The 25,317-nt window shown below is 46.3% G+C and overlaps 1 protein-coding gene across 1 annotated transcript in view; it reads right to left on the minus strand.

Moving 5' to 3' along the window:
• Positions 1-25,317, minus strand: part of TTC7A (tetratricopeptide repeat domain 7A) — a 2,220,458-nt gene that overhangs the window by 1,992,621 nt on the left and 202,520 nt on the right. The window contains exon 3 of the mRNA XM_069608425.1: positions 7,936-8,104. Coding sequence (XP_069464526.1) covers positions 7,936-8,104 — 169 coding nt within the window. The remainder of the gene's footprint in view (positions 1-7,935; positions 8,105-25,317) is intronic.

A 25,317-nucleotide genomic window follows, 5' to 3' on the forward strand; every position in this document is an offset into this window, starting at 1 on the left:
GACAAACCATGCAACACATACATTTTTATGTCTGTGCCCTGGGCAGTAAAGTGATTACTTCGAGTGATCGGCTCAGATCAATCCATTGACCGGACAGCTACATGACTCTGCCCTTCACTCTTGCTGGGACAGACCTTCGGTGGACCACCAGTGAAGACAAGTGGCAGAGCCCTGCACTCTTGCCAGGGCAGACTTTTGGTGAACCACCAGTGAAGACAAATGGCAGAGCATACCGCCATACCACAGAATCTGCCTATCAGACTGAGGAGGGTATCAGTCCGTCGTTCAGTATTCAACTTGCGCTGCAGGAATATGTATGTACTCCCAGGCTGCTGCAAATAACAAGGGGGGTCCTGGGAGACTCTCTGCCAGACATGAGTCCTGGTTACAAGAGCCTTACCCAGAATATTTAGCTCACTATCTTTCACAGAGAAGAAATATCCCACACATATCAGTCTTTGTCCTGCCCAGAGGCGTTCCAGCACCGAAATGCTAGGCAATTCTCCTCTGAACAAGAGTACCAACAGCAACCCCAGACACGTGTTTCCTTCTGGTTGAACCTCATCAGTAAGGTGTAGCTGTGCCTCTCTAAGAATAGTGAGCAAGGTGTCCACGTCTGGAATACCCTAGTAACTTAGGGTGAGACCCAAAGTTACTTGAAATATGCAAATAACAAGGGGGGTCCTGGGAGTCTCTCTGCCAGGCATGAGTCCTGGTTACAAGAGCCTTACCCAGAGTCTTTAGCTCACTATCTTTCACAGAGAAGAAATATCCCAAACATATCAGTCTTTGTCCTGCCCTGCGGCAGTCCAGCACCGAAATGCTAGGCAATTCTCCTTTGAACAAGAGTACCAACAGCAAACTCTGCCTACCAGCTCTGTGTGATTATCTTCTGTGAAGTTAGTTATCTGAATTCAGTGTTAACATACCATTCAGAAGTATGCATTTTAAACATTTGTACATCTTCCATGTTGTGTTGTTTGAAGGGTTGTGTATTTTAGAATGCTCCAGTGGTCCAACGATGTATGTTTTATATTTTCCTGTGATGTCAGCATTATTTTTGAAAATTGAAAAATCCTACATCTTTTTGGTCACAGAATGTTGGCAAGTATGGAGTCCCCCCGCCCCACCAACGATTTTGTATCCCTTTTAAAGCACTAACTGCCAAGAAGAGTGTAAGTGAGTCTCTGACGTGTGTCAAAAGGGGGCCATGCCCCGTCTAACATGTCCAGTCTATGTCTGCAACCCCATTTGATGGGAGACTCCGGGGTGCACGCGGGTGGGCTCTGGTACTCCGCTTCGTAGCCACTGTGATGGATGACAAGGGGCAGGCGGGGCCTGCAAGCATGGTGCGCTGCACATCAATGGAATGAGGGACACAGACACGCTCTGTTGTGGTGTCAGAGCGGAGACTGCCTTGGCGGGCTTTCTCGCTCTCTTTAATTGCTAGTACCTCACGTGATCTCTTCCCATTCCGTCATCACGTATCATGTGGCCATCACACAAAAGACCTTTCTGGCTGTCTCTGAAACCACCCACCAGGGGTTTGGGATGCAAAATTTTAACAAATCCATGCAGTGCACCTCGCTCAGTATTGCTTGGGCCCGATATATATGTTCTGAGCGCATTTTCCTTCATTTGCCTTGGCACGACCCCACGAAATTGCAGAAACTTTAAGCTCTCCACACAATAACAAACATATCTTGCCAGGCTACAGATGTCAGGGCATGCCAACGGTGCGGGCAGCTATGTTTGAATAGTAAGGCCCAGGTATGCCTGACTGCGCTTCCGTCTGTTACTGAACAATGGACTTGAGACTCTTAGTCAACACGTGCATTAGACACACAGTTCTGTTGGTTTTCAGTCTGCGATTTAACTTCCTTCCTCAATACTGGCATCATTTCTACCTTATAAAAATCGCCCTCAGATGGACTGAGCCTATAGCCTTATCCCATTTTAGGGGCAATTCACCCCACGTATGTCCAGAACTGAAGGCTCAGTTCTTGGAATTGTTATAAAGACCCAGAAAAATACATAGCTACTTAGAGTTTTGTCGCAATATGCAACTCTCGCCAATCGATTCGCCACGCCTTATGAATGAAAGGTGTGCCAGTGTTTTTGTTAACATCTCAGAGGCGTTTTTATGGGAGAGCAGAAGGCGAACATGGAGGGGGCGCCCCACATGGCTACCACTCAAAAGAAGTCAGTGTCCATTGTCCACAAAACAAACATAACAAAAGTCAACATATTTTGTGGGCAGTTGCTGAAGCTCTAAACGTACTGGATGTTGTTGACAAGTACATTCTTGCTCCGATCAATTATTCCTATAATACGTTTTCTGTGTTTGCCGTGGTATACATTGTATGCGTGCTCACTATGGCATAACTCCTCGAGCAATCTCCCCTTTCTGTGTGGAATATATTGATCAATTGCAATGATCAAAGACGAAATGATTCAGACGATAGCTCAGTGTGCTAAGCACTTATTACAGATATGTTGTTCATATGCCAGATCAAAGTACCAAATACTAGCCAGGCTGACTGTGACGAATCAACTTCCAGGGCACCAGTGGTCCAGGGATGAATATCGGTTTCTAAACCATCAATCAGCTCCACACCTCTAGTACACCAGAAGGGATCCGAAACCGATTGGAACACAAGTAAATTATAAACCTCCTTGTCTAATTTTTGGTAACATGGATGGAATGGCAGGCTTATCTCCGCAAGGTCGTGGATCATTGGTTAGTTGCAACACAGCGAAAATACAATTATTACCCAATGATAAAATGGACTGTCCAGTCAAGGTTGTACAAAAATATCTACTTTTAGACAGTTATAGCACACTATAAAAATACAAACGATACTGTAAAGGAACACAGAGGACAGACGGTTTCATGAAGGAAAGGGATTCACTCTGGATACTGACAGGAGGGGAGTCGGTAAAGCAATCAGTCCTAACTGTTCAAGGTTATTTGGTTTCTGCACCAAGGGAGCAAGGGGTTGTAAATGTCACCAGGGGCCTTCGGGGAAGGACCAGGGGCAGAGAACCACAATGTACCTGGTGCTTGAGATGTTCTTGATGCTCGACAGCATTGAGTCGGTTCAAGGATGTTTTGTAGTTTCTGCGACAGAGTTCAAGATGGGAGACGGCTGCGGGTATCAGGCAACAGGCAGTTCGGCAAGCAAGGCTGGATGGACGGCTGCAGGCTGGCCTACACGGCAGCTCGGGGTCAAGAATCGTTGTCTCGTGCTGGTTGGTGGATATGGAACGCTGGTCGAGGCATCTCGGATGGCTTTAGTGACTGCAGTGTGACAACAGTCAGTGGTACAGCCGGTTGCGGTATGATGGCTCAACTGCCTCGAATATGTCCTTAAAAGATGGATGCTGGTTGATGCTTGTGTGGCACTCCTCCTAGCTTCTTCACAGGGCTCGTGGCGTCCTTTCAAGGTGGACGGGCCAAAGCTGAGGAGAGTGTTTGCAGGCAACGGCCTTGTCCTTTGTTCATAGACTCACTGGCACTTCCCACCTAGGAAGCTTGTTGGCAGTACCTAGCAGGGCACGCTGTGTGCTAGCTGGGTACCGGTTCGGGAGCTGCTGGATACGTCGTCTGAGCCCAGCATCACCCTCTGTTCCCTGGGAGATGTTTAGGCGAGGGATATTGCTTCTCTCTTGGAAATCCTGGCCTTCCTTCACTGGCAGAAGCTGTAAGGTAGACTGTACCTTCAGCCAGGGTCCAAATGCTGAGTTCTTGTTTCCTGCTTCTGGCAAAGCCTTCAGGTGATCTGGTAAGTGAGAGGCTCAGCCCTCTATTAAATCCAAATGGGCCCCAGCGATTGTTGCAGGCTAAGCCTACCTTAAGGAACCAATCCGGGGTCCCCACCAACAATATTCTGTTATGCATGAGGTCAGGACCATAGTGCTTTGCAACAGGAAAGGTAGGTGCGACAACATATACTCCTAAACCCCACCCATCTTCCTGTCTGTTGTCTGATCCCTCTGTGACTCTTGATCAAAGCACAGGCCTCGCTTGAAGTCTGGGGGTCTGTTCTGTAGAGGGTGCCTACGGTAAATAGTGGACCCAGACATGCCATTGACTGTTCTGTGACCAGGCCTATTCGCAGGCCTGTTTCAATTAACTCTAATCAGTATGCTCCGCCACCACACAGAACTTAGACAAAAGAATTGGGTGGATCCATGAAACCTTTAATATTTAATTAGGCTGGCCATGGGAGGAGGAAGGTGTTGCCCTTCTCCTCTGGATGTTTTCCGCACCTCTCGCTATCATCTGTCAAATAAATGTGACAGGGAGCACTGCGCCTGCAGGCTGCGTCCCCCAGAGTACACTGGACTATGTGTTTGTTGTGTGGAAGGCATTAGAAAATGTGTGCGGATTAGCCCCACACATTTTCGGGGGTTGATATCCCATCTTTCCATTTCCTAAAAAATCATCCAAAAAAAAGCCCAGGCAAATGCACACTCCCTGTGTGGATGGTGGAATCCCTCACACTGACATAGCCTTTCCCATCTCTAAAGTTGATAGGTTAGGTCTACGTGTATGTATACTTTGGTGATAGTAATACCTATTGTGCAACAAAACAACTTCTCGTCACAATAAAGCGGTAGCCAAAAAATCTAACATAGCACCGGTATTGTGAAGGTCTAGAGCTTGATTCCTCCAGGCAGGGGTTGTTGAATCGGGACAGCCACCCTCAATGAGGAGGGTAAAGTGTTAGTCCGGAGAGGTGATTAGGTAGCCAAATTTTAGACTGTGGAACCAAAGTGCCCAGGCTTTGCCAGTGGAGGATACAGTGATCCTGGAGAAATTATCCAATGTCAATGTATAGTACTTTACAGTCTTCCATGAAAATGATTTTCTCCTTTTCACATGTTTTAGCCATTATTTAGCCCATTGCCTGTCTTTCATTTTATGTAGATCATTTGAATAGAAGAGGGTTCCAAACAGAAGAGAGTGGAGCAAATGTCAGAAGTCAGGAGAGCATATTTTCAGATGTGCTTACCTGACCCACAAAAAATAATTTGGAAGTCTCTTATGCACATTATAAGTAACAATCCACAAGTCTATGTATGGATTATTTAAAGCTTGAAAATACGAAAGAAACCCCATTCAGCCCATATCAATTAGTATTCTGGTACTTGTATACTTTCTTTGATGAGATAGAAAAAAGATATTAAAATTATTCAAGTTTTGAATAGCATGATCCTATAACGTTTGTAGGAGTAGAGTACAGAAATTGCAGGTTGGGCTTCAATTCCAGCTTCACCTCTTAACCAATGTGTGATACTGGGCAACACATGTAATCCTATATTGACTACCCTGTCAACATTGCCAGTACCTAAACATTTAAAAATTGTCAGCCCTTAAGAGGGATTTCATTTTCTAATATGCTTTACATAAAACAGCTTCACTCATGGTTTTATTGACTATATTGTTGCTTCACAAACGAAAATATTGATCATCAATATATTGCAAACCACATCCATGTGTTTCTTTGCTCTTTAATGGAAACACCACTTGAAAGGCATGGCCCTCTTCTTATCTCAGTCGGTGCCCGGAAGCATGCAGCTCTAATCCGTATCTGTTCTATGGCATGTGTACCTGCGCCTCATTGCTTCCACTTGGTCTCCTGTGTCCATGCCTGAGAACTTTTACATTTTGTGGGGGCGCTTTAATGAGCCCCCTGTCTATTCTATGGTATGTTCACCTTCTTCATACGGCCACTGATCTGTGTACTGCATTTATACTGCCCCCTTCATACCTTCTTTGTGGGTACTGTTGGTATACATGTGTCCTGTCCCGATGCTAGAACAGAAGTACCCTCGTCCGAGACTGCTAATGTTGCCCTTGAAAGGCCACTTGTTTTTTTATTTGGATTCCAGCACGGATGACGCAGGTAAGGGGACCGGAAGGGAGTATCATATTTATTTTGATCTCTGCGAGGCAGCATACTATGCTATGGGTTGTGAGGACAAGGACGGGGGTGTGATGGGGTGTTTTGGATTCCATAACTTCTTCAGTTCTATGGATATGGGGGTGACGGTGTCTGTACCCCCGGTCCCTAAATTGCTTAAGATGCCCCTGTAAGATCTGTGTGCATACTACTCTACCTCCCCCTTATTAATAGCAGTGTCAGATGAGGAACCCATGTTAGGGGCTGTTTTGTGGCACTGGACAGACTGGTCAATGTGTTGATGGATCGGTCATTGTTTCATTTGTAGATCCCTGAGTGATCAAGTAATCTATTTGTTTATTGATGAGCTGCACAGTGGTCAATGCGAGAAGGTCGCTTCAGGGCATCATGGGCCCGAGAGGGAGCAAAAGGGGGTGGGCCGTGATATAAAAATGCCTGCCCACTGCTCCTCAAAAACCAGCAGAGATGGCCTTACGGCAGGGTGGGCTAGGCGACCTCCCGGGGCGGCGTAGTCCCCCAGGGCGCCATTAGCCCTGTGGTTCGAGAAGTGTCATTTTGAAATTAAATGCGCTCACGGGAGGGGACGAAATTAACAACAATAGGGTGCTGGCACCCTATTAAGATAATTACCACCCTGGTCCTGCGCATGAGTGGGGTGATAATCATTTAATAGGGTGCCCCAGCACCCTATTGTTGTTAAATCCCCCGGCTCCCCCGGGCGCATTTAATTTCACAATGACACTTCTCCCATCACAAAAAGAAACATTTAGCGCCTCCACCCCATAACCCCCTCCCCCCCCACGCCGATTGACCAGGGGAGCGGCGGGAGGGGGTGGGGGCTCGCTAAATTGTTCTTTTTCTGCCAGGGGCGCTGCTGTCACTAAGGCCGGCACTGAAAACCAGCGGTCACCTTACAGGGTTTGGCAAGTGCATACATGGCAAGGCAATGTTTAAAGTCTCTTATGTGCAATTCTCATACTTGAAGGGTCGTCCCTTACACCAACCTATCATGGTGTAAAAAAAAAAGAAGGCCTTGGTGGAGAAAGCGGTGAGGGAGGGGAAAGAGAATGTAATCGGTTACAGCCTGGGAGGGCACAATGTTGCGGGGGCCCTGCTGTTGCTGAATGCCCCTGTGCCAACCAGACAAGGAAGATTTCTAGGACCCACACTAACAAGACAACTGCCGGGCTACACCCGACGGGCACAGCCCCCAGAGCGGCCTTGGTCAAGCTGCCTGCCAAGTAAGGGCAAGATTGTACATAGTTAATTGATTGTACATAGTTAATTTATGATGTGCTCTTTATAAAGAATTTGAATATATATTTTTAAGACTCTATGTTTGTCAACCCTTTTTATGCATCTGTTTAGGGACAGATAGGTTTTTAAAGTAGTGTGTTAAGCTTGATGTGTTAACCCCCCCTTTTTAATGTAAATACTGGTGTATTATTTATTTAATCTTTTTTTATAACTTGCCTAATGCCGTACCTGAGTTTGGTTTCTAGTCGTGGATCCGGGATTCGAACCTCTGTTGCTCTGAAGAGCTGGCTTCCAAGACCAGTGCGTTGCCACTGTACTATTCCGCGCTCATCGGAGACCACTCCTGCATTTAAGATACCATCTGATCACCAAAGAGACCGTACACCAGCATACCTTTGTCAGCCTATCCGTGTGTTGCTGTGTATCTATTCTACAGTTCTTCTTCCGTGGGGGGGGGGGGGGGTTGAGGTCTTCTCAGTGAACACCATCATCCCGCCCTGATTTAGTCTTCTGCCAGTGTGGCGCACCCAGGGTGACAGCAGAACCAGGGAGAGCGGGGACGCCCGAGCAAGGACAGGGGTGGGCTAAAGGACATACGGCGAAGTTGCATGGTAGCCAAAGAATTTCAGTGTGCCGCCTACACCTGGGCACCACACAGTGCACAGTATACCTCCCCACCCTACCCCGCTACAGTGGTGTTAAACAAACACACAAAACATGACTATGTTCATCAATATATATATTTTACCTTTAATGACGAAGGCTTCTGTCACGAGGCGCATCTGATAAAGGGGTTCAGCGTCCACCGACATGTCATCGAGCCCCGCTCGGGCATACATGCTGGAAGCATCTCTGTAGCTCCCTTCCACGTAATGCAACTTTCCTAATATCAGCATGGCTTCTGTCAAATATTTTGGCTGGAATAATAACAGAACTATACATCAAAATCAAAGTAAACTGAGGATATGGTCCAAAATAAAATCATACATTTAAATTGGAGTGTTTAGTTTTATTCATGGAACTGGTGGGGAAGGTGAGTTGGCGGCAACGTTTATTTTCATTTCACACTGGGCACCAGCAGCTCTGCTGAAACAGATATAGGCAGAGGTAATGCGAGGTGTGGAGTATTTGAAAACCTGCCATTCTTGGAAAAATAAAACATCTGCAAGCAAGAAACAAAACCAGACGCAGCAATATTTAGAGAAGTACTCAATGACTGTGACACATCAACTTCTAGGGCACCAGAGGTCCAGCGATGAATATATCCATTTCTAAACCATCAATCAGCCCCACACCTCTAGTAAGCCAGAAAGGATCTGAACAGATTGGAACACAATTAAATTATAAACCTCCTTGTCCAATTCTTGGTAACGTGGACGGAACAGCAAGCTTATCTCCGCAAAGTCGCGGATCGTTGGTTGGTTGCAACACAGCAAACATACAATTATTACCCAATGATAACAGGGACTGTCCAGTCAAGGTTGTACAAAAATATCTACTTTATTATTATTACAGCAGACAGTACTAGCACACTACAAAATACAACCCCTTTAAAGGAATGCAGAGGACAGTTTCACAAAGGAAAGGGATGTACTCTGGATATTGATAGGAGGTTAGTCAGTAAAGCAATCAGTCTTAACTGTTCAATGCTATTTGGTTTCAACACCATGGGAGCAAGGGGATGCAAATGTCACTAGGGGCCTTTGGAGAAGGACCAGAGGGGCAGAACCACAATGTACCTGTGCTTGAGATGATCTTGATGCTCAACAGCTTCGAGTCGGTTCTAGGATGCTTTGCAGCTCCTGCGACAGAGTTGAAGACGGGAGACAGCTGCGAGTATCAGGTGGCAGGCAGTTCGGCAAGCAAGGCTGCATGGATGGCTGCAGGCTGGCCTACACTGCGGCTCGGGGTCAAGAATTGTCTCTGTGCTGCTTGGTGGATCTGGAATGCTGATCGATGCATCTCGGATGGCTTTAGTGACTGTAGCGTGACAACAGTTAGTGGTGCCGCCGATTGTAGTTCTAGGGCTCGACTGCCTCGAAAATGTCCTCAAAAGATGGAGCTGATTGATGCTTGCTGTGGCACTCCTCCTAGCTTGTTCGCAGGGCTTGTGTCGTCCTTTAAGGCGGACAGCCCAAAGCTGAGGAGAGTGTTTGCAGGCAACAGTCTTGTCCTTTGTTTAGAGACTCTCTGGCACTTCTCACCTAGGAAGCTTGCTGGCAGAACCTAGCATGGCATGTTGTTTGCTGACTGGGTACCAGTTCTGAAGCTACTGGACCCCTGAGTTTGGTATCTCCCTCTGTTCCGTGGGAAATTTTTAGGGGAGGGATCTTGCTTCCCTCTTGGAAATCCTGGCCTTCCTTAACTGGCGGAAGATATAAGTCAGACTGTACCTTCAGCCAGGGTCCAAATGAGTCCTTCTTACTCCTTTAAAACGCTTCGGATAATCTGCTAAGTGAGTAGCTCAACCCTCTTTTAAAGTTAAATGGGCTCCAGTGATTGGTGCAAGCTAAGCCTACCTTAATGAACCAATCCTGTGCCCCTACCAACAATCTTCTGTATGCGTGAGGTCAGGATCATAGTGCTTTGCACCAGGAAAGGTAAGAGGTGACATCATGTACTCCTATAACCCACCCATCTTCCTGTTTGTTGTAGATCAAAGTGTCTCTCTGTTTAACTGAGCCCTCTGTTGCTCGTGATGAAAGCGCAGTTCTCCCTTGAAGTTTGTGCTGAGAACAGACTTCTGTCTCCCTCAAATCACATACCTTGTCCCCCTGAAAGAGGTCTGCTCTGCAGGGGTTGCCTACAGTAAATAATACACCCAGACATGCCCTTCACTGTCTTTCATAGAGAGTGGTGGGAACTAGCTTCAAATTGACACATTGCATATACAAGAGGTGTTAGTCCTGCCTTCCTGTTTTTCATTCTGCGAGCAAGCCAGTCGCAGGCCTGTTCCAATTAACTCCTATTAGTATGCGCTGCCACCAGCAGTTTAGACAATAGGAAGGCAAATCCATGCAGCCTTTGATATTTTGATTAGGCTGCCCATGGCCGGAGGAAGGTGTCGCCTTCCCCCTTCTTGAGATGCTTTGATGTACCCGTGGCTGTCACATTCCAGCTGAACATGACAGGGGAGGACAGCGTCTAAAGGCTGTGTCCTCCCAGAGTACACATGACTATGCGTGCAGTGAGCAGGGAAATTGTGTGCAGAATGGCCTCACACATTTTCAGAGGTTGATCTCCCATTATTCATTTTCATTTCCAAAAAAGCCCAGGCGAGTGCACAATTCCCTGTGTGGATGGTCGAATTCCTCACAATGACACTGCACGCTTGTATTGAGTGCATTTAGTTTAGAAAGTAACTGTAATTAAAACCTTGTAAAAGTGAAAAGAACTTGCAGAAAAAAAGAATGTGTGTCTTGCAATTATGGGGGAAATTTTAGCCCAAGCCTTCACTGAAAAGGCGTGCCTTTCTTCCTGGTGTATTGGTATGGAGGCTGAGGATATCTAGTTATCAAGTTAGTTAGCTAGGTGTGCTAATAGCCTCTTTAGCGACATGCATGTCTCAGATTCAAATACTGGCAGAACTGACTCAGCCTTTTATCGTTTCAAGGTTGATAAAAATGACTACAATTAAACTGGATGTTATATTACAAGGCTCAGAAGCAGAAGAAATCCACCATGCAGCACTACATAACAAAATAAACTGCTATTATTTAGAGAATTCAACTTTGCTGTGCTATATTGATGGTCGAATTCATTCCGAGCATCGCCTACAAAGCTATTCTGTCTGTCGGCCTATCATTCTATTTGTGTGTGCCTGTCACTGTGGGGGTGTATGTATTTTATGTATATTTTGTGCGTCTGTGTATGGGGGTAGGTGAGGGGGCGTTGCCTGTGATTACATTTCTCTTTGTCGGTGTGCATGTGAGCCACTGTGCGTGTATATGTCAATGTATCATGACTGTGTGTCAGTAGAGTGGGTATCTGAGAAATCGTCTGTATGCATCAATGTTCATTTTTGCCTGTCTTCGTTCACAACCTTCAGAGTGAACATCGTGTCTGTTACTGTGTGCATGTGCCTGCACTACGATTGTAGTTAATATACTCAATGGATCTGTACAATCTGATTTTACTGTAATTACTCGACTGCGACGAGAGCATGATAGCACCCCAATACAGATTACTGTGGAGTAGGATCACAGCATCATCATCAATCAGGAGGTTGCAGTGGGACTCACAATCACGCAAAGCAGTTGGTGCAAGTGGATGTAGACCAACCACCAGCTTAGCTCTGCTCGTTTCTTTCCTTTATTAACTCTTAGATCACACGGCTTCTCTCACCTCAGTGTCTGAAGCAAAGTGCAGATGAAGACAAGGAAAATGGGCCTCATTACGAGTTTGGAGGTAGCCATGCCATTTTTACCAGCATGGGTACCCCCAAACTCGGGTCCGGGTCCCGAAAAATTGGAATTACCAGGCCATTCCGACCTTTGCAGGCCTGGTAATTCCCATTCGCGGGACCAGGACCCGGTACGTCACCAATCCCATTCTAGCCCCCATAGGGCTCAATGGGAATGGGGAGGATGGTAGCAACGGTCCTACCATCCTGTTCTGCTAGCGGGTGCGGCTCTACACGTCTGATCTAATCAGGCATAGAGAGCGGCCCCGCAAGCAGAACTCGGAATGTTGCATCGAGGTAACAACAGCGCCGGTAGCACTATCGGCGCCGTTGTTGCCTTACCGCAACACTCATAATGAGGCCCAATGCCTTTTTGTTCCTCCAAGGGCCTGAAAGGGTCGGGGCATCTGCTCCATGCTTCCCAGGTAGGCCAGAAGCATGTGCTTCACTCCACACATCCCTTCCATTCCCCACCCTCGCCTTCATATGCAAACACCCTATCCATGCCCTTCTTCCGTGCTCCTACAGCACAAAGAACCTCATCGCCATCCCTCTCACTACCCACACATCATCTCCAAAATACAAACACAACCTCATGCTCATTAATGCTCATTCTGCAGTACTACATGCATCAGTCATTGATAACCTCATCACCACCCACAGCCTAGACACACACTTTATTACAGAGACATGGTTTGACCTTTCATCCACACACTTCGTGGATGAGGTCCTCATCCCCACATGCTACAGCATTCAACACATGTACAGCCAAGGAAAGACTGGTGCAATGCCAGCTATTATCCACAAGACCTCTTGGGCATGCACCTTACAGGCACACACCACACATGCATCCATGGAGCCCCTCAATTACCACTTCCGATTCAACCATGCTCATACACCTTCCACCTGATCTACCAACCAACCCAAACCAACAAGGTCTTTTTCAAGGAATTATAGACTTCATCACAAAAGCATTGGTCGACAACACAACTAGCATCTTCTTTGGAGACCTCAACCTGGCTGGGACTGAAGCCACCAAGAAAACGAGAGCCTCTTCTCATACTGCACAACACCATGGACATCAAGCAACCTTTCACAGGACCAACTCACAACAAAGGCAACAGACTCAACCTAGTATTCACCACATATCCAGCCATCATATATCTCCACCCCTACCTGGACAGACCATGCAAACATACCCATCCTGCTCCACCACTCACCTCTCTCCGATTGGGGACAACACAAACAGACCAAGACATCCCACTTCTCTTTTCAGAACTTTTCCATGGATGCATTTGAAGGAAACCTCAGCACCATACCCTCCTGGACAAAGTCATCACCCAGCACAGCCCACTCAACCACACCCTTACTGAGACCACCAAAACTCATGCACTACTGAAACTTTAAATTAACAGACATAAGCCCCTCACACTTTAGAACACATAGGAGCTGATCAACAGCAAGTGTGCCATTGGCATAAAAAATTTCTTGCAAAATCCCCTTAGCTAGAGGACCTCATCACCTTGTATCCTTCCAATCAACATGCAGGACAATCATCACTACAGGAATAACACACTTTTCCACTCCAATTCTCATGAAAGACGTCACCTAGAAAAGAGCGCTATTGCAAGCCATGAAGCACTGTTTCAAACTGCTGCCAGGCACTGCAATGCTACAATACACAGACAAACATAATGCCCTCAACAGCTTCTTCACAGACAAGATAAGGCAGCACATGTATAGCTACAAACACACCCCAGACATCCTACCCATACCAGCCCACAACAAATCAAGAGGGATCAAATTCAGTACAATTGCTCAAGAGGACCTGATCAAATCAAGCTCTAGGATTTTATCTGGACTGCTCCTTATCACTCCACAGACAAGTCAATGCAACAGCATCTGCAACTGCCTACACTTCCAAACTCATAAATGCCTGCAGACCGTGCTTGTCCCCCTCCAGCTGTATTACGCTAGCCAGGGCACTTATGCTCTCCAAACTGGACTACTGCAACACACTTTATCTAGGCACTAGCCAGAAGAAACCTACACAAACTTAAAGCGATGCAAAACAATGCCCTCAGAGCTGCCCTAAACATTTCCCGCTCCAACCACATCTCACAAACCCGATGCAATTCCAATTGGCTCCCCATACAAGATAGAATCAACTTCAGAACCTTGATGATCACACACAAATGTTTTAACAACGCAGCCCCCAAGTACCTGGCTGACAAGATTTCTAGAAAGGAATCCATCAGACCTACCACAGCCAACTATGTCCATTGCCTGAACACCCCTAAATTTAAACTGGCCAAAGCAGGCGACTCAAGCTTCCCAGTGCTTGCAGCCAAGATGTGGAATACCCTGCCCCCTGACATAAGGATTATACCTTCATTCCCATCTTTCCGATACAAAGAAAGATCTTGGCTCCTCTCTCAGTCCAACTAATGCCATACATCTTGGCCCAAGCCGACCTTATCTGCTTCCTCACCCGTTGCAATCAGCATAGTAAATCTTAAAAGCCCCTCTTACTAGCCCGGTACCTTGCACATGGTATCACTGTTCACTCCACCTTATTTATTTTGACTCTTCTCTTTAAGCAGACACTGTCAGTCTGCTGTGTAACTAATTTATCGTCAATATTTTCTTAGTCTGTATCTCTTGCAACCACTCTTGTTTTCCCTCCAGCTGCAACCATTGTTATAGACTCTATCTAAATGTCAATCCACTGTAATCATTGTATTGTTATTGTACATATATCTTTAAACACTGTAACCCACTGTCAATTTCCTATAAGCAGAGTTTTTTGTTGTACTCCTAAGCATAAGCGCCCAGATACCTCCGGGTTTGGCACGCTATATAAGCAAATAAACTAAACTAAACTAAACACTTGTTTAGCCCTCAAACACACCAACTACAAGGATGACATTTTCCCCTCTTCCATTCTGTAGGTCATCAAATGTGAAGCACTCACTCTGCTTCTCAATCTCATTAACACATCCTTACACAAAGCACCTTCCCAGATGCACTGTAACAGGACCCCTCCCTTGAAAAAGGAACCCACAATCCACCCAGATTAACTGTCCAACTATTGCCCATTACAAATCTACCCGTCCTTCCTTGGTAAAATGATTCAGAAGACTGTGGCCATCCAGTTGCATAGAAGGATCACTCAGCACAATCTACTACAGGATTATCAATCCCGTTTCTGACCATGATGAAGTACTGAGACCACCACCATCCAAGTTATGGATGATGCTCAAGAAGACGGCCTCCTTCAAGTTATCAAAGACACTCTAGACATTCTGCACAAAGGGGACACCTGCCTACTTATCCATCTGAACCTCTCTGCTGCCTCCATACTGTTGACCATATCCCCCCCTCAACATACTCACACACACGCACATAGGCTTCAATGGAACAGTCAGGCAGTGATTCACCTCACTCCTCTACAGCAGACACCAACTCATCCAGATGGGCCCATAATATGTTAAATAAAATATCAAAGGTTCCATGGATCGTCATTCCTTTGTTCTCCGGCTGGTGGCAGTGCATGCTAATGAGAGATAATTGAGGCAAGCCTCCTGAGTGGGCTTGGTTGATGGATAGACAACAGGAAGGGGTACTAACACACCCTTGGTGTGAAACGTGTCAACTTGAAGCTAGTTCCTACCCCTCTGTATGAAAGGCAGTGTAATGCATGTCTGAGTCCACTAAATACTGTAGGCAAACCCCTGCAGAGCTGACCCCTTTCAGAGGGGAGAATTATGTGGTTTGGGGGAGACAGGAAGTCTGCTCCCAGAACATACTTCAAGGGAAAACCTGCACTTTAATCAAGAGTCACAAAGGGCTCAGTTAACCAGAGAGACACTTTGATCTACAACAGACAGGAAGATGGGTGGGATTTAGGTATATGTTGTCACCCCTTTGTCTGTCCTGTTGCAGAGCACTCTGGTCCTGACCTCGTGCATAACAGAAGATTTCTGGTGTGGACCCCCGATTGGTTCATTAAGGTAGGCTTAGCCTGCATGAATCGCTGGAGACAATTTCACTTTAAAAGAGGGCTGAACTCCTCACTTAGCGGATTATCTGAAGACTTTGCAAGGAGTAAGAAGAGGGACTAATTTGGACCCAAGCTGAAGGCACAGTCTACCTTACATCTTCCGCCAGTGAAGGAAGGCCAGGAGTTCCAAGAGGGAAGCAATATCCCTCCCATAAACATCTCCCAAGGAACAGAGGGAGATACCGGACTCAGAGGACTCCTCCAGCAGCTTCAGAACTGGTACCCAGCCAGCACACAGCATGCCCTGCTAGGTCCTGACAGCAAGCTTCCTAGGTGGGAAGTGCTGGAGAGTCTCTGGACAAAGGACAGGGCTGTTGCCTGCTAACAACCTCCTGAGCTTTGGGCCGTCCGCCTTGAAACGACATGAGCCTTGTGAAGAAGCTCGGAGGAGTGCCACACAAGCATCATTCAGCATCCATCTTTTTAAGGACTAACTTTCAGAAAGTAGCAACCGAAGCCGGATGGCCGGAGACGGCTCAACAGGCCATTTTCCGTCGCGGTCTGCATGAAGATTTAAAAGACGAATTGGCAAGAGTGGCCAGGCCTGCGTCTTTTCAGGAACTAGTGGCCTTGGTTTTTCAGATAGACTACCGTATGACCGAAAGAAGAGCAGAGAAAAAGAGACCCCGTTCTTTTTCTGCCCTACCTAGCCTACCCCAAACACCTGAAAAGACACCGACTGAAGAACCTATGCAGATAGGGACAGCAAGAGGCCCGCTTACTGCATGCGAACGAAAGAGACGCAAAGATCTCGGGCTGTGCATGTACTGTGGGTCCAATTCTCATTTGTTACGGGACTATCCTGAGGTACCTCCCAGAAGACAGGGAAACGAAAGACCCTGACCTTGAACAGGGAAAAGGAAGGGGTAAGTACAATTAATCCCTGTGCATTGGCTCAGCCCGCTGTAATTGTCAGCAACAGTCTAATGGTGATCAAAATTCTTATTGACTGGAACATTGGAAATCCTGTTGAATGTCTAGCCATGTTGGATTGTGGGGCAGCTGGTAATTTTGTGGACGATAAGTGGGCCCTGGAGCATCAGATACCAAGGCGCTCCAAGATACGACCTATCCCAGTTGAAGGGGTTGATGGTACCTCGTTAACCTCCAGACCCATCAGTCAAGAGACACAGGAATTAAAGGTCCAGATGTCCAATCATCATGAATATCTATCCTTTGATTTGATAAGAGCAGCACATTTTCCTATTATCTTGGGCATACCATGGCTTCGAATAGACAACCGAAGCATAGACTGGTGTCGGAACTCGGTTGATTTTCAATCCCATTACTGCTGTCAACATTGTTTGATTCCAGAACCTGCAAAGCCGAAAGTACAAACAATGGTACACAGATCCATAAACAGTGTCAGCTTGATACCTGACCAATACCAAGAATATACTGATGTGTTTTTAGACACTCAACCATGGAATCTTCCACCTCACCGAAAGGAGGACTGCAAGATCGAACTGGTTCTAGATGCAGAAGTACCGTTTGGAAGAATGTTCACCTTGTCACTACCTGAAAAGGAGGTCCTCAAGGAATACTTAGCCACAAATCTAAAGAACTGACTAATCCAGGAATCCACCTCATCAGCAGGGGCATGCCTTTTTTTTATTTCAAAGAAAGGGACGACAGAATTAAGACCATTTATTGATTACCGAGGACTTAACGGTCTAACCATAAAAGACCGTTATCCCATGCCATTGATGAAAGACATTATAGAGGCTGTCCAAGGAGCTCGAATTTTCACCAAATTAGATCTTAGGGGAGCGTATCATCTTCTGAGAATCCGTGAAGGAGACGAGTGGAAGACGGCTTTTAGAACACCTCTTGGACATTACGAGTACAGAGTCATGCCCTTTGGTTTAGTGAACGCACCCTCCCAGTTCCAAAGGTTTATGGACAAAATATTTGCGGATGTCCTATATTCTTCGGTTGTAGTATATTTGGATGATATACTCGTTTTTTACACCGCCAACATGTTCAGGAGTTACTACACAGGTTGAGAATGAACAGTTTGTTGGCAAAACCCAAGAAGTGTGTCTTTGAAGCTACAACCGTACCTTACTTAGGATTTATACTCTCAGCAGACAGTGTGCAAATGGACCCCTCCAAAACACAAGCAATAACTCAATGGCCAGTACCCACATCAGTAAAGGACATACAGAGATTTTTAGGTTTGGCCAACTTTTACCGTAAATTTATACCCAACTTTTCAGAAATCATCTTCCCCATTACTAATCTCTTAAAGAAGGGTGTTAAATTTATTTGGGACCGAACGACAGAACAAGCTTTCCAAAGACTTAAGACAGCTTTTGTGACTGCTCCCATATTGAGACAACTAGAACAGTCCTTACCTTTCATTGTGAAAACTTCAGGCGGTGCAATTGGGGCAGCACTACTACAAAGGAAGGAGGATGGATTGGAACACCCCATCGCCTACTATTCTCGTACACTTAGCCCATGTGAACGAAATAACTCTGTCTTGGAAAGAGAACTCCTGCTTATTAGGCAAGCATGCGAAGAATGGAGACATCTATTACAACTAACCATTCATCCTTTTCAGGTTCGTACTGACCACCAAAATCTGAAGGTATTCCAGAAGATGGAATGTCGAAATTCCAGACACCCCAGAAGGGCCTATTTTTTCTCTCAGTTCGACTTTGTGCTGACATACTTACCTGGAAAGGACAACCCCCTTGCTGATGCTCTCTCACACAGTCAAGGAGACTTTGGAGGTTTTCAGGGTCAGGAGATCCTTTTAGCAGGGAAGAAGTTTGTTAATACCCTTAACACTTTTCTGCAACAAGTACAATCCGCCCAGAGCAAGGAAAAGGACCCTCTAAACAAGGGTATGATTCAAAGGGGAGAACTGTTATTCAAAGAAGGTTTGTTGTTTCTGCCTACGACCGACTTACAAGAACAAGCAATGGCCTGGTGTCATGATGTACCATTAGCAGGACACAAGGGACAAAATGCCACTTTAGAATTGGTTTCTAGACAATTCTGGTGGCCCACGATGGCAAAAGATGTCTGGAACTATGTTGTCTCATGTCCTGTATGTGCACAAAATAAGTACGAATATTGCAAACCCCTGGGTCTTCTACAGCAGGAAACCCCTCCAGAAGGTCCATGGCAACACATCTCCACTGATTTCATCGTAGACTACCCGTTTCTAACAGGTACTCAGCCATCATGGTCACGGTTGATTCATTCTAATGTACCCTCCGTTGATCTACTCATGAATATTCTGCAAGATCTTCACAGGAAGACAAGAGCCAACCTTGAGATGGCACTTCAAAAGAGCAAAAGGTGGGCAGATCTCAAGAGACAACCCAACCCGGAATGGGAAATTGGAACCAAAGTATGGTTGTCAACCAAATATCTACCCAGATATAATAGCACCTTGGTCCACCGCCTACCGTGTAATGAGGCCCATCTTGTCAAAACAATGGGATTATAGCATGTCTGTGTCCTCCAGTGCATGACCCACTGTTAAAGTCAGTAATATACCAATTTCACATCACATACACTCAACCACAGTGGCTTACCCTGGCCTGAAACCATTAATTAAACAATAATTCCTGCCATGAAAATATTCTTCCCTGCCTCTTTGAAACTGTTCCACCTATTGCCATTTAGGATTTGCAGTTCAAATAAATTAAGGCATGCCCTTAAACCAATGCAGAGGTAAACAAGTTATGCACCCTTACATTTTACAATGAAACATCAAGGGTGTATCTGAAGTCAATCAAATTGGTAAAACATCTTTTATGCCACGTAACAAGTATAACATCTGTCCTAAAGCAGTTTCACACATTAGGCTTCAGCCCACTCCTGCCCATCAAAATTGAGAAATCATGCTAGCAAGTTTAAGAAACCACATTCGCTACTGCTCTAGGGGAGAAAATGTGTGGAAGGGTATACCAATCTGCAGTTGACGAGAGGAAAGGGGTGGTCCATAACAAAACTAGGGAGAGATATTGTACTCCTAGTACTCGTTTCCCATCTACAACAAACTGATGCAGCCAACCTTCCGGAAGTGCTATACATTGGGCCTCATTACAAGCATGCCGTTCCGGAAACAAGCTTACTGGCACACCGTTGTTTCCGGACCGGCATACTACATGTCTGCCTGCCGGAGCCACTGTGTCCGACAGGTTGGACCCTGCTGGGTACAGCGGCCACGGTAGGCAGACAGTCACGGAAGTGGTTCAACAAGACTGTGAAAGGCATGATAGGTGTCTTGGAAGAGCACCTGAGAAAATGGGATATTCTCCTGCCATGCCTTCTGTTCGCCTACAGGGAGATTCCACAGAACGGAGTATGGTTAAGCCCTTTTGAGCTTCTGTTTGGACACCCTGTATGAGGTATGGCAAGGGAAAGCAAACCCTCATCCCCGTCACGAGATGTGGTGGACTATGTACTATGTACTCGGCATTCGGTCTGAAGCACTGGCACGACCAAAAGGGCAAAGTGACAGTCTATTCTCCAGGCCAGTAGGTGTGGATTATGGAGCTGGTGCCAAGTGCTTCCATGGTCTCCACTCCCATAGAGTCCTATCAGACTGCGGAATTACAATTTACCGGCGCCTGACTTTCCGGACCACTGGGGTTGTAATCCCTCGGTGTTACTGGGAAGTCAGGCACCGGTAAATATTTACAGGTCCAGCGGCAACCTGGGACTATGACCCGCACGGTTACCGCCAGATGCGTAATGAGGCCCAGTCTGCCTACCGTGGCCACTGTGCCCGGCAGGATCTGACCTGTCGGGCACAGCGGCTCCGACAGGCAGACCTGTAGTATGCCGGTCCGGAAATAACAGTGTTGGTAAGCTTACCGGCACCATTGTTTCCGGAATGGCATGCTTGTAATGAGGCCCAATATATTTTGATTCCCTTGCTCCTCTTTTTAAAACCTCACCTTGGATCACAAAACCATTAAGGCACACAGCAAGCCTTCTCCCATCAACCTCCTGTACTGATCACCCACAGTCAAATGTACTTAATTGCACCATACCTTTGACTATGGGCCTCATTACAACCCTGGCGTTGGACCATGGTGCTATCAGCACCATGGTCCATGCCGGATTCCGCCATGGTGGATGGCGGATTTACCGCCCCATTCCAAGGTTGGTGGGGCGGTAAATCCCCATTCACCATGGCCCCTTCCCCATTCCCATTTTTGGCCCATAGGGCTCAATGGGAATGGGGAAGGCGCTAATTAGCACCAAGGTCCCTTAGTGGGTTGGACTTTAACGCCTGCAAAAAGCAGGCGTTAAAGTGTGAATCGGGTGTTAAGGGTTTAACGGCGCCGCATCCTTTTACGGCACCGTTAACCCCTTAACGCCAGGGTTGTAATGAGGCCCTATAACCCAAAACTACACACAGAAAATATAATTGTGAAGATTGAAGCATGCAATGAAATTTGCTTCAACGGCTGTATACTGCACACCCACCCCACCCACTTGATACTAGTGCCATTCTCACCAAGAAGGTACATCATGTGGTGCATGTTATGTCCTCGTACACACATTCAATCAGTCACAGAAACTTTTAAAAAACATGTACCTCGCCATGGTGAACTTGATCTGCATTCACATCAGGTGATCAAGGGGCTGCAGTACCACCTGAAGCACTGGTCAGAAAGGAGCACTTGTGGGGCTTTAGAAGTACCCTCGTCAACACCTCCAGTTTAGCTGCAGTTCACGCCAGAGAGAGATTTTCGAAATTAAACCTGCTTTAGAGTCACCGGAGGTTGCAGCTGCTTCCCATGGCAACCCTCAAATGGAGAGAGAGAGAGAGAGAGGGAGAGAGAGAGAGAGGGGGGGAGAGAGAATCGAGAGGAGAGAGAGAGAGAGACGGACACACCTTGGAGGAGAGACGACCTGGAGGAGCTCGCAAGACCTGGCAAGAGCAATAGAGAACACCTTTGTGAAGAGACTGGAGGTGGGGTTGTGAATCAGATTAGAGGGGTGGGAGAGGTATTTAGGTGGTTATAGCCCGAGGCCAAGGCTTAGTGGAGCCATCTCAAAGGGAGCCAGACGAAGTTGAACTCCTTCAGTATTATGTACAATGCCTTGAGGCTTTTCAGGGTGCAGTGGTTCTAGCTATCTTGCAGGTTGTGGGAAGAGCACTACATCCCTTAGATGAGAAGGGCACCATATCTCTTATATGTAAGAAAAGGAGGAATCCCTGATACAGTGAGAAGGGCACCATATCTCTTATATGTAAGACATGGAGAATCCCTGATAGGTGAGAAGGGCACCATATACCTTATATGTAAGAAAATGAGGAATCCCTGATAGGGTGAGAAGGGCATCATATCTCCTATTCGTAAGAAAAGGAGGAATCCCTAATAGGGTGATAAGGCCACCATTTCCCTTATATGTAAGAAAAGGAGGAATCTGTGATAGGGTGAGAAGGGCACAATATCTCCTATATGTAAGAAAATGAGGAATCCCTAATAGGGTGAGAAGGGCACCATATCCCTTATGTATAAGAAAATGAGGAATCCCTCATAGGGTGAGAAGAGCATCATAGCTCATATATGTAAGAAAAAGAGGAACCCCTAATAGGGTGAGAAGGGCGCTATATCCCTTAGAAGTAAGAAAAGGCAGAATCCCTGATAGGGTGAGAAGGGCACCATATCTCTTACATGTAAGAAATGGAGAATCCCTGATAGGGTGAGAAGGGCACCATATCCCTATATGTAAGAAAATGAGGAATCCCTGATAGGGTGAGAAGGGCATAATATCCCCTATATGTAAGAAAAGGAGGAATCCCTAATAGGGTGAGAAGGGCACCATATCCCTTATATGTAAGAAAATGAGGACCCCCTGATAGGGGGAGAAGGGCGTCATAGCTCCTATAAGTAAGAAAAGGATGAATCTCTGATAGGGTGATAAGGGCACCATTTCCCTTATATGTAAGAAAAGGAGGAATCTGTGATTGGGTGAGAAGAGCACAATATCTCCCATATGTAAGAAAAGGAGGAATCCCTGATAGGATGAGAAGGGCGCCATATCCCTTATATGTAAGAACATGAGGAATCCCTGATAGGGTGAGAAGGGCATCATATCTCCTACATGTAAGAAAGGGAGGCATCCCTGATAGGGTGACATGAGCATTATTTCCCTTATATCTAAGAAAAGGAGGAATCTGTTATAGGTTGAGAAGGGCACATATCCCTTATGTGTAACAAAAGAAGGAATCCCTGATAGGGTGAGAAGGGCACAATATCTCCTATATTTAAGAAAAGGAGGAGTCCCTGATAGGGTGAGAAGGGCACCATATCCCTTATATGTAAGAAAATTAGGAATCCTTTATAGGGTGAGAAGGGCATCATAGCTCCTATATGCAAGAAAAGGAGGAATCCCTGATAGGGTGATAAGGACACCAGTTCCCTTATATGTAAGAAAAGGAGGAATCGCTGATAGGGTGAGAAGGGCACCATATCTCCTATATGAAATAAAATGAGGAATCCCTGATAGAGTAAAAAGGGCTCCATTTCCCTTATATGTAAGAAAACGAGGAACCCATGATAGGGTGAGAAGGACCACCTATTGCTTAGAGTGACATCGGGAAATATGACCCTGTCACTAAGAAGAAGTGGATCAGGCACTACCCTCTTGGTGTGGATTATAAATAGTGGGCAGGGCAATTTACCACTATGAAGTGGCTGGGCGCTGTAACCCTGAGACTGAAAGTTGTATAACCCTTGGACTGTGTTATGTGACAATGTTGTCATGAATGCCAGGGGGTACGGGGCAGCCCTTTCCCCCATCCCCTTTTTAGGGGGTACCCAAGAGATTGGTCTGTAAATCACCACAGTTAAAATCAGCACCAATAAATATAAACGTAATTATACATTTTCCTGATGCACTTGGTGGAACAAAAATGACTATCCTTTAAGCAGACATGTGTGTAGCATGTATAAGAATGTGTATGACGGACAAAAGACAGCTTCCAACTAATGCAGGATAGGCGATGAAGGGGAATGGGTGGCTTGAGGACAAGTGAGTGGCAGAAGAGGAAGCAATGTGGTAACATGTGAACCCACTGAATGATGTCACGCGGGAGTGCACCTTCAGTGACTTCTACATTGACTTTATCGAATTCTTTATGGAGCGAACTCGCTCAAGTTGACCCAGGAACTACTTTCTGTCGAGGAAGGCCATGAAATGTGCATGTTCGTGGATCGCTAATATTGTTGGACCACATGAATAAATCCGCATACTGAGGTGCACAGTGTCACCTACAGCGTTGGCAGAGATAAGATGGAGAGGGAAGAGCGCGGGTTTATGTGAATAGGTGTGTGAAGCTAAAATTATGTACCCGGGTTCGGGTTCAACATTTCAAAGCTGCCTGGACAATGTCTGTCCCTCTCTAACTCGCTCGAGCATTCACATTAAGCATCACTGAGATAAAGCTGAAATACGGTGCAAATAAATAGACATACACATCTATTGCAATCATGGCAGGGTCATTCAATCAGAACATGATATGAGTATCTGACAAGTTCTCAGATATCAGCATGGGTAAAAAGAACTTTATGGATAATTGTTACGACGACAAAAATACACAATGGGCCTCATTATGACCCGGGCGGTAAGGGATTACCGGTACCGGTAAGGGCACCAGTGCCGGTAATCCCCTACCACCCTATTCCGAGGTCCCTTTGCGGGTCCTCCCTTAACGGCTGGGAACCTCCCTTAACGGCTGGTAAAACTAGCCGTTAAGGACGGGACCTGCAAAGGCACTTCAGAGGTAATAACGGTACCGCAATTTGCGGTACGGTTATTACTGCCTTCCTCATTCCCATTAAGCCCTATGGGGGCTAAAATGGGAATGGGGAAGGGCCATGGTGAATGGGTAATTACCGCCCCCGCCAACCTTGGAATCAGTAAAATACCGGCAGCAACCATGGCCCTTCCCTATTCCCATTTGAGCCCCCATAGGGCTCAATGGGAATGGGGAAGGAGCAAATAACGGTACCGCTAATAGCGGTACCGTTATTTGCTCCTGAAGTCCCTCAGCGGGTCCCTTCTTTAAAGTGTGGTCTGGCCACACGTTAAGGACGGGACCCACTGAGGGACCTCGTAGTATGGCGCTAAGGGATTACCGGCACCGGTGCCGGTAATCCCTTAGCGCCATCCGTGTAATGAGGCCCGAAGTCTATGTTTGTGAGAAAGGTGCCACTGCGGTAAGAACTGTTTCCTAGAGGTGTAGATAACACCATCGCTCGACAGTATTTCACTGAGTGAATTATAGTTGTCAATTTCAGTCAAGACCTTATCATCAGTCACACAAGTTCTAATTCAAACAAGATCCATGCTCTCATTACCTCCTTTCAACTGTGTTATTTCTTTGACGCAATGTTTCCTCGGCCTTTCACCCAACAGCTGTGTCTAGATCCAGAGGATTGCATGTGTGTGTGCCCAGTGCTGGCAATCTTGCCGCCCTTGCTGCAATAACCTTTCCTCTGCCCAGCTCGATGCCAGGCTCGTGCACGTGATGCCGTCCAAACATGTGAGCGCTTCATTCTCTAGTGCCCCGAAACTTGCGGAATATCTTTTACGAGGACCAAACAGATGGTTAATGTCTTTGGGATTGGCAGTCTTTCCCATTATATGGTACTCTGTCACCCCTGTGTTACACAGAGAGC

Source organism: Ambystoma mexicanum, chromosome 4q (genome assembly GCF_040938575.1).
Source record: "Ambystoma mexicanum isolate Mex_15411 chromosome 4q, UKY_AmexF1_1, whole genome shotgun sequence".
NCBI classification, from domain to species: Eukaryota; Metazoa; Chordata; class Amphibia; order Caudata; family Ambystomatidae; genus Ambystoma; species Ambystoma mexicanum.